General features: G+C 45.3%; 4 protein-coding genes across 4 annotated transcripts; 3 read left to right on the top strand and 1 right to left on the bottom strand.

Moving 5' to 3' along the window:
• Positions 1 to 1,026: 1,026 nt before the first annotated feature.
• PtA15_6A143 (uncharacterized protein) lies at positions 1,027 to 1,735 on the bottom strand (the record flags this gene model as incomplete). Its single annotated transcript, XM_053169817.1, has 2 exons — positions 1,027 to 1,544; positions 1,651 to 1,735. 2 exons carry the CDS (start codon positions 1,733 to 1,735, stop codon positions 1,027 to 1,029), a joined length of 603 nt encoding a protein of 200 aa, XP_053021070.1.
• A 306-nt stretch (positions 1,736 to 2,041) lies between these two features.
• PtA15_6A142 (uncharacterized protein) lies at positions 2,042 to 3,716 on the top strand (the record flags this gene model as incomplete). Its single annotated transcript, XM_053169816.1, has 8 exons — positions 2,042 to 2,072; positions 2,139 to 2,246; positions 2,333 to 2,486; positions 2,576 to 2,597; positions 2,688 to 2,844; positions 2,927 to 3,423; positions 3,529 to 3,609; positions 3,702 to 3,716. The coding sequence occupies 8 exons, from the start codon at positions 2,042 to 2,044 to the stop codon at positions 3,714 to 3,716; spliced, it is 1,065 nt and encodes a 354-aa protein (XP_053021069.1).
• Positions 3,717 to 6,865: 3,149 nt separating this feature from the next.
• PtA15_6A141 (uncharacterized protein) lies at positions 6,866 to 7,702 on the top strand (the record flags this gene model as incomplete). The annotated part of the gene is made up of 4 exons (XM_053169815.1): positions 6,866 to 7,006; positions 7,154 to 7,334; positions 7,442 to 7,536; positions 7,619 to 7,702. 4 exons carry the CDS (start codon positions 6,866 to 6,868, stop codon positions 7,700 to 7,702), a joined length of 501 nt encoding a protein of 166 aa, XP_053021068.1.
• Positions 7,703 to 9,073: 1,371 nt separating this feature from the next.
• Positions 9,074 to 9,629, top strand: PtA15_6A140 (uncharacterized protein; the record flags this gene model as incomplete). The annotated part of the gene is made up of 3 exons (XM_053169814.1): positions 9,074 to 9,257; positions 9,362 to 9,456; positions 9,546 to 9,629. 3 exons carry the CDS (start codon positions 9,074 to 9,076, stop codon positions 9,627 to 9,629), a joined length of 363 nt encoding a protein of 120 aa, XP_053021067.1.
• Positions 9,630 to 10,443: the final 814 nt, after the last annotated feature.

Below are 10,443 nucleotides of genomic sequence, written 5' to 3'. Positions count from 1 at the left end.
GCCCTTGAGGGCTTGTTATTGCCTTATCCAAGCAATAATGTAGTGTAACAGCGCCAGAAAAAGACCCGTTACGCTAACCATATGGCGCTTAAAAGGCCCGTTACTCATAACGTAACGGGGCGCAGTGGATAATGGAGGTAGTTACGTTATGCAAATAGCGCGGATAACACAACGTAACGTAACTACCCACCGTTGTGAGCATCATCTGGTTTTGTCACATTGAGTTCTTTGATCCTGACACCTGTAATGTGAGCCCTAGATGTGCTGGTGGAGAGGAGCAGCATTGGAGCAGTGTTGGAGCTGAAAACAAAGCTGTGTCATGTCACTTGCCATCAAGTGACTACTTTTTTTCCTGGTGCTCACTGTCCAGCTTTTGCCAAGCATCAGCTATTCCTTGGAAAAAAATAGGATCAGCTGACTGTGCCACATTGAGAGCTCTGGTGCAGTCCTGCAGTGCTACATGTGCTGGTAGAGCAGACTTGGAGCAGTGCTGGAGCAGAAACCAAAGCTACATCATGTCACTTGCCATCAAGTAACTATCTTTTTCTCTTGATTATATTTAAGTGGTGGTCTATTCAAGCTGTATAATGGGCAGGGAAGAGCTGTTCATGAGATGAGCATTTCAATGAAATGATCAAAGTACCTTGACCCATTTTTCTACTATGTACTTGTGTCCCATTAGTTTTTCCTCCAAAGGGTCCTTGACTTTCCACTGAGTCTTGCAGACTTCTATTGAACATCTCAACAGCTTGGTGGCAAATGACTTCAGTCCCAACTCAGCCCAAATGATAACACTAGCTTATATTGATTTCCTCCTTATGCTCCGCCTGTAAAATTGCAGGCTGTTTCCTCAGTCAATTTGATCTGGACCATGAAAGTCAAATGAGCTTGTCTCTGATGGTTAAAAGCAGAGAATTGATGTTTTGCACTTGTGACAGATTTCACCTTTTGCGGTGAGGGATGTTCTTTTTTGTATTAAATTCAAGCCAGGTTTGTGGCACAATGTTCATCAGAGGATTAATTTGGCTAATCACAATGTCCATCATCCCAACCGTCTCTCCAACGTTTAGAAACAAGACTACAATCGAAGAGCTCTTTACCCAAGCGTTCGTTGACTTCATTATGAGCGTCACAGAGCCAACGTTCGAGCTGGGAGCGATTATCTGTTTTAGGAGGAAAGCGATGGAGATAGTCCTGGAGATGGGAGGCGCAGGGCTGACAGGGATAGATAGTAGCAAGAGAATTGATAAGTTGGCGGACGGAGTCTTTTTGGGCTGTGCTCGGTCGCTCAACGGGATAGTAGGACCCGATCGTGTGCAGCAAGGTCCAGGTGTGTCGACCTAATCGGTTCGAATCCGCCGGACAGTCTGCCCGCTCCTCAACTATCGTCCGTTCCGTCGTCCCTTCCTCTATCCGAGCTTCTTTACTGTGCCCCTTCATTTCGTCCTGCTTGACATCCTGTTTTGCTTGCTTCGTCCACGCTTGAAACCCACTACACACCTTACATGGCTTGCCATCCGGGCCTAGCACTCCCGCTGGATTCCCTTCTCCAAGTTGCGTTTCGAGGGTTGAACGAGGGGAATTAGCCTTAGTTTCTCTCTGAAAAGCAACCTTAAAGTGTCGAATCTGGAGAAAGGGCCTTGTACTTACGCTTTTTAGCATTTTTATTTGGTAGTGGGGGTGATGTTTCTGAAGACGAGGATGCCACGAACGTCGAAGAAGTAGAAGGGTCCATTGTTCGAGTGTTTCGTCGTCGGATTTTGGTCCAAGAATTTCCCTGCTCCGAAGACCGAACTTGCGGATGTGGGCTGCGGCCTAGGTAGGAAGCAGTCGAGCCCCCTTGGTTTTTGATCGGGATTCAGGGCCCCGACGTCCCCCGGTTGGAGACCGATGGTCGGGGACCCTAGGAGCTTTCAAGACGTCACTCGATGTACAATAGCACGCACACACCACTAAGCCTCCGTCATAAACGCGAAACATTATCGCAGACAAGTGCTGAAGAAACCGCCAGGGAAATCATATTTCCAGACCAAGATAAACGATGGAAGCCCTTTTCTTCAACTCTCACTCTGGTCAGCCGTATTTATCTCGATGGAACGGAAGAAAGTAGTCTCTAACCACCTGCGCTTAACTCACAGGTTTCTTAGAAGGCGTCATTCGTGGTTTCAAAGCCGGTTTGCTCACTCAGACCCAGTATCAAAACTTGACCCAATGTGATACGTTGGATGACTTCAAGATGCAGCTATGTAAGTACTTCTTTGTTCCATTGATTTTAACTTCGGATACTTCTTATTTGGCTTACTTTTGGAATGACTTGTGCCGTGAAATCTAGCCGCCACGGATTACGGTAATTTTCTCGCGAACGAGACACCACCGATCTCAACCTCGACAATCTCCGAGAAAGCGACGGCTAAGCTGGTCGCCGAGTTCGATTACATCCGTTCGAATGCGGTCGAACCTTTATCAACTTTCTTGGATTATATGACGTTGGTCATCTTAAAAATATCTGAAATGATTCGATGGAATTGACCAAAGTGCGCTTTGTTTTGTTACCACCGCTTTGGATTTGATCAAGGTATGCTTATATGATCGATAATGTAAGCTCATATCCTGGACTTTAAGCAAACATTACACATATCTCGATAAATCGTTGAATATTTTTTCGATTTTTTTGCATGGAATCTTAGGTGATTCTGTTGATCACTGGTACCTTACACGAAAGAGACACTCACGAATTGCTGGAGAGATGTCATCCGCTTGGTGTGTTTGACACAATGCCTGCGCTATGCGTGGCAACGAATGTCGAGGAGCTTTATAACTCTGTGATGGTTGAAACACCGCTAGGTAGGCTTTAGTGACCTTTCTCGAGATTTAGCTTCATGAATCAGTATGGCTAATGGTACGTGTCTCTTGTAATCAATTGTAGCGCCCTATTTCAGAGACTGCTTGACAGCGCACGATCTGGATGATCTGAATATTGAAATCATTCGGAATACACTATACCGAGCCTATCTTGAAGATTTCCATAGATTCTGCCAAACGCTTGGAGAGCCAACATCGAGTGTGATGAACGCGATCTTGGGTTTCGAGGCCGACCGTCGAACGATCAATATTACGATCAATTCTTTCGGCACAAATTTGTCAAAGGAACAGCGATTCAAACTATTTCCTAGACTTGGCAAACTTTACCCTGAAGGCAATTTCCTCTTAGCGCGTGCGGAGGAAGTCGAGGCAGTCAAGGTCGTCACCGAGAACGTGCCTGAATACCGTGCATTCTTCGAGCCCAAATCGGGCGCAACTGGGCGAAACGCTGATGACGTCGTCGGAGACTTGGAAGATCATTTTTTCCAACAAGAAGTCCACCTCAACAAACTTGCATTCTTGCAACAGTTCCAATTCGGTGTCTTTTATGCTTTCTTCAAGGTTAGTCTTCTATCTCACTGCGTGCTTCGCTTTTTTTTTCGATGAAATCTCAAGAACTCGATCTTTTCGAAACATTGCGACATTTTTGCATTATCTACACCTCAGTTGAAAGAACAAGAAATCAGAAGTATTACCTGGATTGCTGAATGTATAGCTCAAAACGCAAGGGGTCGAATCCATGATTACGTCAGTGTTGTTTCCCTGGCCATCGTTGATAAAACTTTAATTCCAACGTCAGCAACTAATCAAAGGTTCAACATCATTTTGTTTCGATCAAGGTACCTACTTTCTGATCGCTCTCCCTGTTTTCTACCACGCTTCCTCGTTCCTGTTCAAGGAGCATCATGTTTTTTATTAATTGTTCAATGACATCTGCATGCGAACTGTTTCATCTTTTTGAGTATCCTGTCTTGTAGTTACTTTTTTCTGTATTCAGATGAGTTTAAATGCTGTTTTTTGGGGGGATGATAGACTTAGAGAGGAGAGAAACCAAAGTACAAACTACATATTGTTTCATTATCTACTTCTTATGCAGAATATCCATTTCTGCCTTTCACCTGTAATTTTGTACGTAATGTGGTCTGATTTGGCAGAAAGTGGTTTGACATCAATCTACATTCTTCAAGTATCAAACAGTGTCAAAGCTGGGAAAACCTGTGTAACATGGAAGTGTCCACCAAGCAATATGAAATGTGAAAATACCAGAGTTGATTTTCCTTACCATTTTTACCATGGTATGAACCATAAAACAATGTTAAATTTTGGAGTGTGAATAGTGGTTCATTTGGGAATATGCACCTTGTGTTGTACATTTAAGGTGTTCAAAGTTAAAATCATAAATTTGTCTAAAATCATAAAAATTTTAAATGATGATTTTATATGTACCATTTTAGAAATGTTGCTCTAAATTTGAGTGTTTGGGTGTCCATATTTTTTTCACATCAGAATTTTATGATTTTATGGTGTTATGATTTTATGCAAGTCAACTTTGAACACCCTAATTACTACATATATGGTGTTCAAAGTTGGTTTGAATAATTTTATGCATGCATAAATCATAAAATCATAAAATCTTTTTTGCAGGGGATATGACTGTCTGATTATGTAATACAAAATTTCCTCACCAAAATATTCTTATGATTTTATGATTTATGCATGCATAAAATCATGCAAACCAACTTTGAACACCATAATAGTACACATTGTACAATTATTGTAAATTTACCTACAACTGACTGAAAGATGCAGGGCCTAGAGACCAAAATAAAGCTTCCCAAGGGAAAGGGGGTAGATTGGTGGATATTGAAAGGCAAACAAATATTCCCATGCTCCTGGGACCAGCTGTAGAGATTATTTAAAAGCTGTTCTGAGAACTCAAAGGTGAACAGTCAATTCTTAAATGCCCACACACATTGGGTAGAACCTTTTGTATTGTAGATTGACAATCTTCACATCTTTTCCCCAAGAATTTTATGTTAAGGATCTTCTCTTTGTAGCATTATTTCATCACACTTTATCTTTCCATGTGCATAGCACACCAAAATGGTGCTGATTGCTCTTGTCACATGGTACTTGAGTAGAACCAGCGGTTGGTTAAGACGTCTGCTCTATGGACCTGCTGTATCCAGACCACTCAAAATTATCGTACTTGGGACAGCAGGAGATGTGTAGAAATAAACTACTCTCAATGTCAACCTAGAGTCAGACCCTTTTTTTGGGAGTTGTTGATCTAAATTATTTTAATTTTGGGAGTTGTCCCTACTAATTTTTATCATTATTTTTATTATTTTTCCCGGGAGGGCTTGGGAGTCGTTCAACCAAAACAAGCACCGCCATGCGTTAATTTGGGAGTTGGCCACGGGGCCCAAGGGAACCCCCAGGGAGCTGAGACAACTCCCCTTTGAAACCCCCACCCATCACACACCACAACCGCCACCACCCAACCCATGACTGTCCAACCCAACCACCCAATTGATCAAACTAGGAACACTAACACACGCCGTCTGTGACCACCAACCAACCATCAGAATGAATAACCCAGCCGCCCAGCTCTCCCTGGCCCCTGTTGCCGCCATCAAGCACGCCAAGCCCCCAGTTCCTGGTGAGCACACCAAGCCCCCAGCTGCTGCCAAGCACGCTGAGGAAACCCCAGCCGCTGGCAATAAATCCGTAGCTGCTGGCAAGGGTCTTGTGGCCGTCAAAACACCAGGTAAGCCCCCCTGCCAACATCCTCCCTTCCAAAATGCACAACAGGAGGCACTGAGCCTCCAACACCCTCGTTTCCGCCCTCACTGCAGCCGCCGCTGACGGTACCGCGAATGGGTCTGTCATCAACGCTGACTCCCTTGCCATCGCAGCCCCGGAGTCCCTTGCAGCCGTAGACTCCCACACAGCCACCAATCTTTACACTTATGAGTCTAAAGTTTTGCTGGTCCCTGACCAGCAAAGTTGGGCCTGCACCATGGGCCTCAATTTTGGAAAATTTCAACTTTTTTTGCCCTGTACACAAAAATTGAAAACTAGCGGTGGGTTCAAATCTTGAAATTCTTCACATTTGGGCTCCAGCCTACATTTTGGCCAGGCTCAGTTTTTGTCCCAAGAAATTTTGAGGCAAATAAATTTGGAAAATTTCAATTTTCATGCCCTATGGTACAGGCCCTTACCATTTCTGGTGATAATTTTTATGGCCCAAATGTGCACCAGCAAGCAACATTCTATGGGGCCACCAGCAACCAAAAAGCCAATCGTGAACCCCCCTAATGAGAAGGCAAACGGCGTTGGTAAGATGAAGAAGCTCATAAACGGAAAGTACTGGACTTGAAAGCTGACTTCCTTCTTCCTTTCCTTGAGACTCACCGACTCGTATCACTTCTCCTTACCAATCTACATAAATTCATCCGAATCTTTCAAGTCAAACTGTGCCATTTTCCACAGTCTTGTGTGTGGGCATATCTACTCAAGACTGCGTTGGAGTTCAAAAAATGCAGAACCAGTCCGGCAAGACCTCACCCTGTCCGACTCCTGCGGCAAACTAACCCAGGTCATCTCTCGGCGAGTTGCTTTCCGTAAAACTCGTCGGCAATGATTATGCTATTCCTCGCGCCACTGGCAAAGCTCACCAGCGTATGTAAACAGGCGTAAACTACTTCGATGCGGAGATCAGCACGCAACAGCAGAGCCTGGAACCAACCAATCAGCAGCCACCGGCCATCACTCATATCCCGTCTCGCTTCGGTCGGATCGAGCCGGGCGCCGGTTGAATACGACAGTCTGTGTTATGTATATAAATATGTAATTCAAGTTGGCGGATGCCAGACACTAATGAAGCGATGTTGAGCGTGTGCACCGTAAATGCCAATATTGCCATGCACGTCAGGAGAAATCCCCACTGGGCGATGTCCTGCGGCGATGCGATAACCCACACCGACAGCGATGAGCAGCCATGAGCAGCCATGCCAAGTTCATCAAACATTTACACTTAAAAGCTCCACTGCTTGCTCACCCTCTGCGCTTTCCTCGCAACCTCCGAAGTCTTCCCTTCCATCAGTCTTTCCAAAAATCACAATACCTGATAAGTCTCTTGGTTAGTCCAACATTTTACTTGTCTTTTTTTCCCAAATTCACGGAAAAAGAGAGGGTCTATCTAGGGCTCTAATTGCAGCCGTACTCATCTTTGAACATATTTTAAAAATCAGCTTTCACTAACGTAACGAAAGACAAATCCACTTAGAAGATGAACTTTTCGACATCAATGAATGCTTTCATAATGATGGTGGCAATAGTTTGCGTTGGACTAGTGAATGGCAAACGAGGTAAAGACACAGCGCAAAGGTTCGGCTGTCCTCACGAAATGGTATATGGACATTGCCGATGGATCGACGTGGATGACAACGACTACATCACGTGGAACGGTGAGTGTCGAGATCCCTAGTATTACCAGTCACTTTCCTGGCCAGTTTCAGTCATCATGCAAGGGGCTGATAAATGTTTGATATATCCTGTTGGTTCGATGAAAAAGTCGCTCGTGCTCCTCGTTACGGACCTGGATATTCCTGCCGAAGTGTAGATACCGCATACTGTTGTACCGATTTGAATGAGACTCACTCTGTCCAAGTAAGTCATGACCCGCACTCAGCCTCATGACCTCTACACTGTTTTTGAGATCACAATGCTGACACCTTGTTGCTGTGTATAGGGTAACGGCATAAAGGCTGTCAACAATGTCGCCCAATTCGTAAACAGTGATCAATGTGTGGCCGCAAAGACTCATTACCCATAGTGGCAATTTACCGCTTCACTTGATTTGCGTCACTCGACTAAGACGGTCTTGTTGCTATCATCGCCTCCCAACTCCCCATCCTCCATGCTCTGTCCTCCGAGTCCAACATTAATCGTCGACGCTCTGTCCTCCAAAATTGCGTTATTCATAGACAGTATTTTCAATTTCATCGCGGCACCTCTGCTCCACAATCCAGATATTTGGAGTGACCGAAGTTGCTTGAGGGAGAGCCTGTGTTGTGAATCATACTGACAAGGTGTGAGGGAGACATTGTGTTGGACAGAGCCAGAGCACAGTTCAAACTTAACAGCAAGTCAGCCCGCAAAAGCGGTGGACCCTAACTTAGCTGATTTCCTCCTCAGGGGAGCGAAGCGACCTCCAAAGGAGGAGAGTGTCCCTGCGGGACGGTGTCACCCCTCCAATAAAGGGACTTTGTTAAGTTAGCGGTGGACCGTGTTTGAAACGTTTACCGGGTTGAATAAATCTCAAGGAATTCTTGATTCGGAGATCCCACCATAGCTGCTTGATGCGGGGGATCACCCACAGGCCTTCCCTATTGAGTGACTGTGCAGCCGAACGGGTGCACGGCGAGAACAAGTTTTCTTCCGCACGAGCTGGATGAGCAGCTCATACCTGCTCGCCGAAGACGTCCAGGGTCTCCCGGGGAAGCGGGCACATTCTTGGGGCTTATTTGGCTTGCCATAATAGATGATTCCGAGAAAGACTGCGCTGGAGCTCAATTATACAGTAGAACCCTTCGGGAAGACCAGCTCAACTCAGCTCAACTCTCTCGGGCAGTTGCTTCTCCGCAAAATCGCACTGGCTGGCCGCCGTATGCCAGCTCGTCGGGCGGTGCTGCTCCGTATACAGTGTCGCAGCTCACCGAAGGGGATCGGCCTGGACCCCTCAATTGCACCGGCCATCACTCATCACTCATTATGTATAGACATAGCCTCGTGAGCTTCGATCGGATTGAATGGGGTGCCGGTTGAATTACCTAGTTTAGTTCAAGTTGGTGGATGTCGCCGTCGGACAATGTCCTGCGGCGATGCGATGCCCCACAGTCACCCCAATAGCCATGATCAGCAGCCACAGCAAATTTATCAAATACGTAATTATCTACACTTAAAAGCTCCACTAATGCTGGCTCTTGCCTTGCGCTTGCCTTACAACTTCCGAAGTCTCCCTTTCCAGCTGTCTTGACTAAAATCACGATAAACGAGGAACCTTTTGGTTAGTCCAATAGTTCACTTGCCTTTTTAACAAGATTGTGGAAAAATAGAACATCTGTAGTGTTCTAACTTTAGAAAATTCAAACTCGAACATCTTTCGATCCGCTTTCACTAGTATAACGAAATATAAATCGCCAAGATGGACTTCTGGATGTCGATCAATGTATCAATGACGATGATGGCAATAGTTTGCATTGGACTAGCGAGTGGCCAACAAGATAAAAACAAAGACACCGCACAAAGGTTTGGTTGTGGGAACGACAAGGTATATGGAAATTGTCGATGGATCGATGCCACTGACGATGGATATGTGAAGTGGTACGGTGCGTGACCAATATCCGTAATGTTTCCATTGAATTTCATCGCCAGTTTCAGTAAACTAAAAAAGGGGTACATCTTTGATCTCCTGTTGGTCCGATAAAAAAAGTCGCCGGTGCCCCTCGTTACGGACCTGGCTATTCTTGTCGAAGTGTAGATACGGCATACTGTTGCAGCGATGTAAAAGAGTATCGTTCTTTCTTGGTAAGCCGATCACCGCATTCAGCACCTCTGCAATAGATAGAGACATCTGGCACCAAAACTCAAGGCTGACATTCTGTTGCTGTCTGAAGGGTAACGGCCTTAAAACTACCAATATTGTCGCCCAATTCGTAAACAGCGATCAATGTGTGGCAGCCAAGACTCATTACCCATAGTGGCATTTTACCGGCTCACCTGATTTGCGTGACTTATTCCTGGTTATTTTGATCAGATCCCAGCTCCCAATTCTGCATGCTCTGCCCTCAAAATTTGTTGTGCCCATAGACACTATTTTCAATCTTATCTTGACACCTTTGTTCCACCACTCAAACCTCATGCTGAGGGAGAGCCTATTTTGTGCTCCATACTTACTGACAAGCTGAGGAAGAGAGATTGAGTTGGACAGGATCAGTATACAGCCAAGGGTGGAGCTCTGCTGCTGTGTTGACAATGTCCAGAGCGGCATCGCAGTGAAAGGAAAAGTGCAACCCCGCTACTTTTATCAGAATTTAGGACGGTGGGCATTTGAAATTCTGCAGCAACGCAAAAAATTCAAACCAGGAGAGCAACTTAAGGTTTTGATTGACAAGCTCAAGATCAGCTGGGAAGTTAACAAATTTCTGAAGCCAGCAAGCAACGCTATGTAAGCATTCGGCGCAAGTTGTGGTCACAAGGCGCGAAAGAGTGCCCTTTCAAGAAAGGTCGATTTCGCTATAAACCAGTGCAGCGAAGCGCCGTGCGATGCTTTGCCGCTTTTGCTGTTTTGAGGCGCAGCTTTCACAGGGTACGATTTCTTGAACTAAAAAGTGCACTGTCTTGTGTCAGGTCTTCTTCTAGATCTAGACCGGTTGGCAAGTCTGGATCGGGGCGACGTATGAACTCAGGGATATCATCGTTCGGGTACGAGTGAGTACATATTTACACTGGAGGGATCCATGGTGGGCTGCGAAGGAGAAATGATACATCAAAACAGGGATTTTCAAGATGCTA

This window comes from Puccinia triticina, chromosome 6A, assembly GCF_026914185.1.
Source record: "Puccinia triticina chromosome 6A, complete sequence".
Lineage (NCBI taxonomy): Eukaryota > Fungi > Basidiomycota > Pucciniomycetes > Pucciniales > Pucciniaceae > Puccinia > Puccinia triticina.
This window is presented reverse-complemented; position numbering and strand designations above follow the sequence as displayed.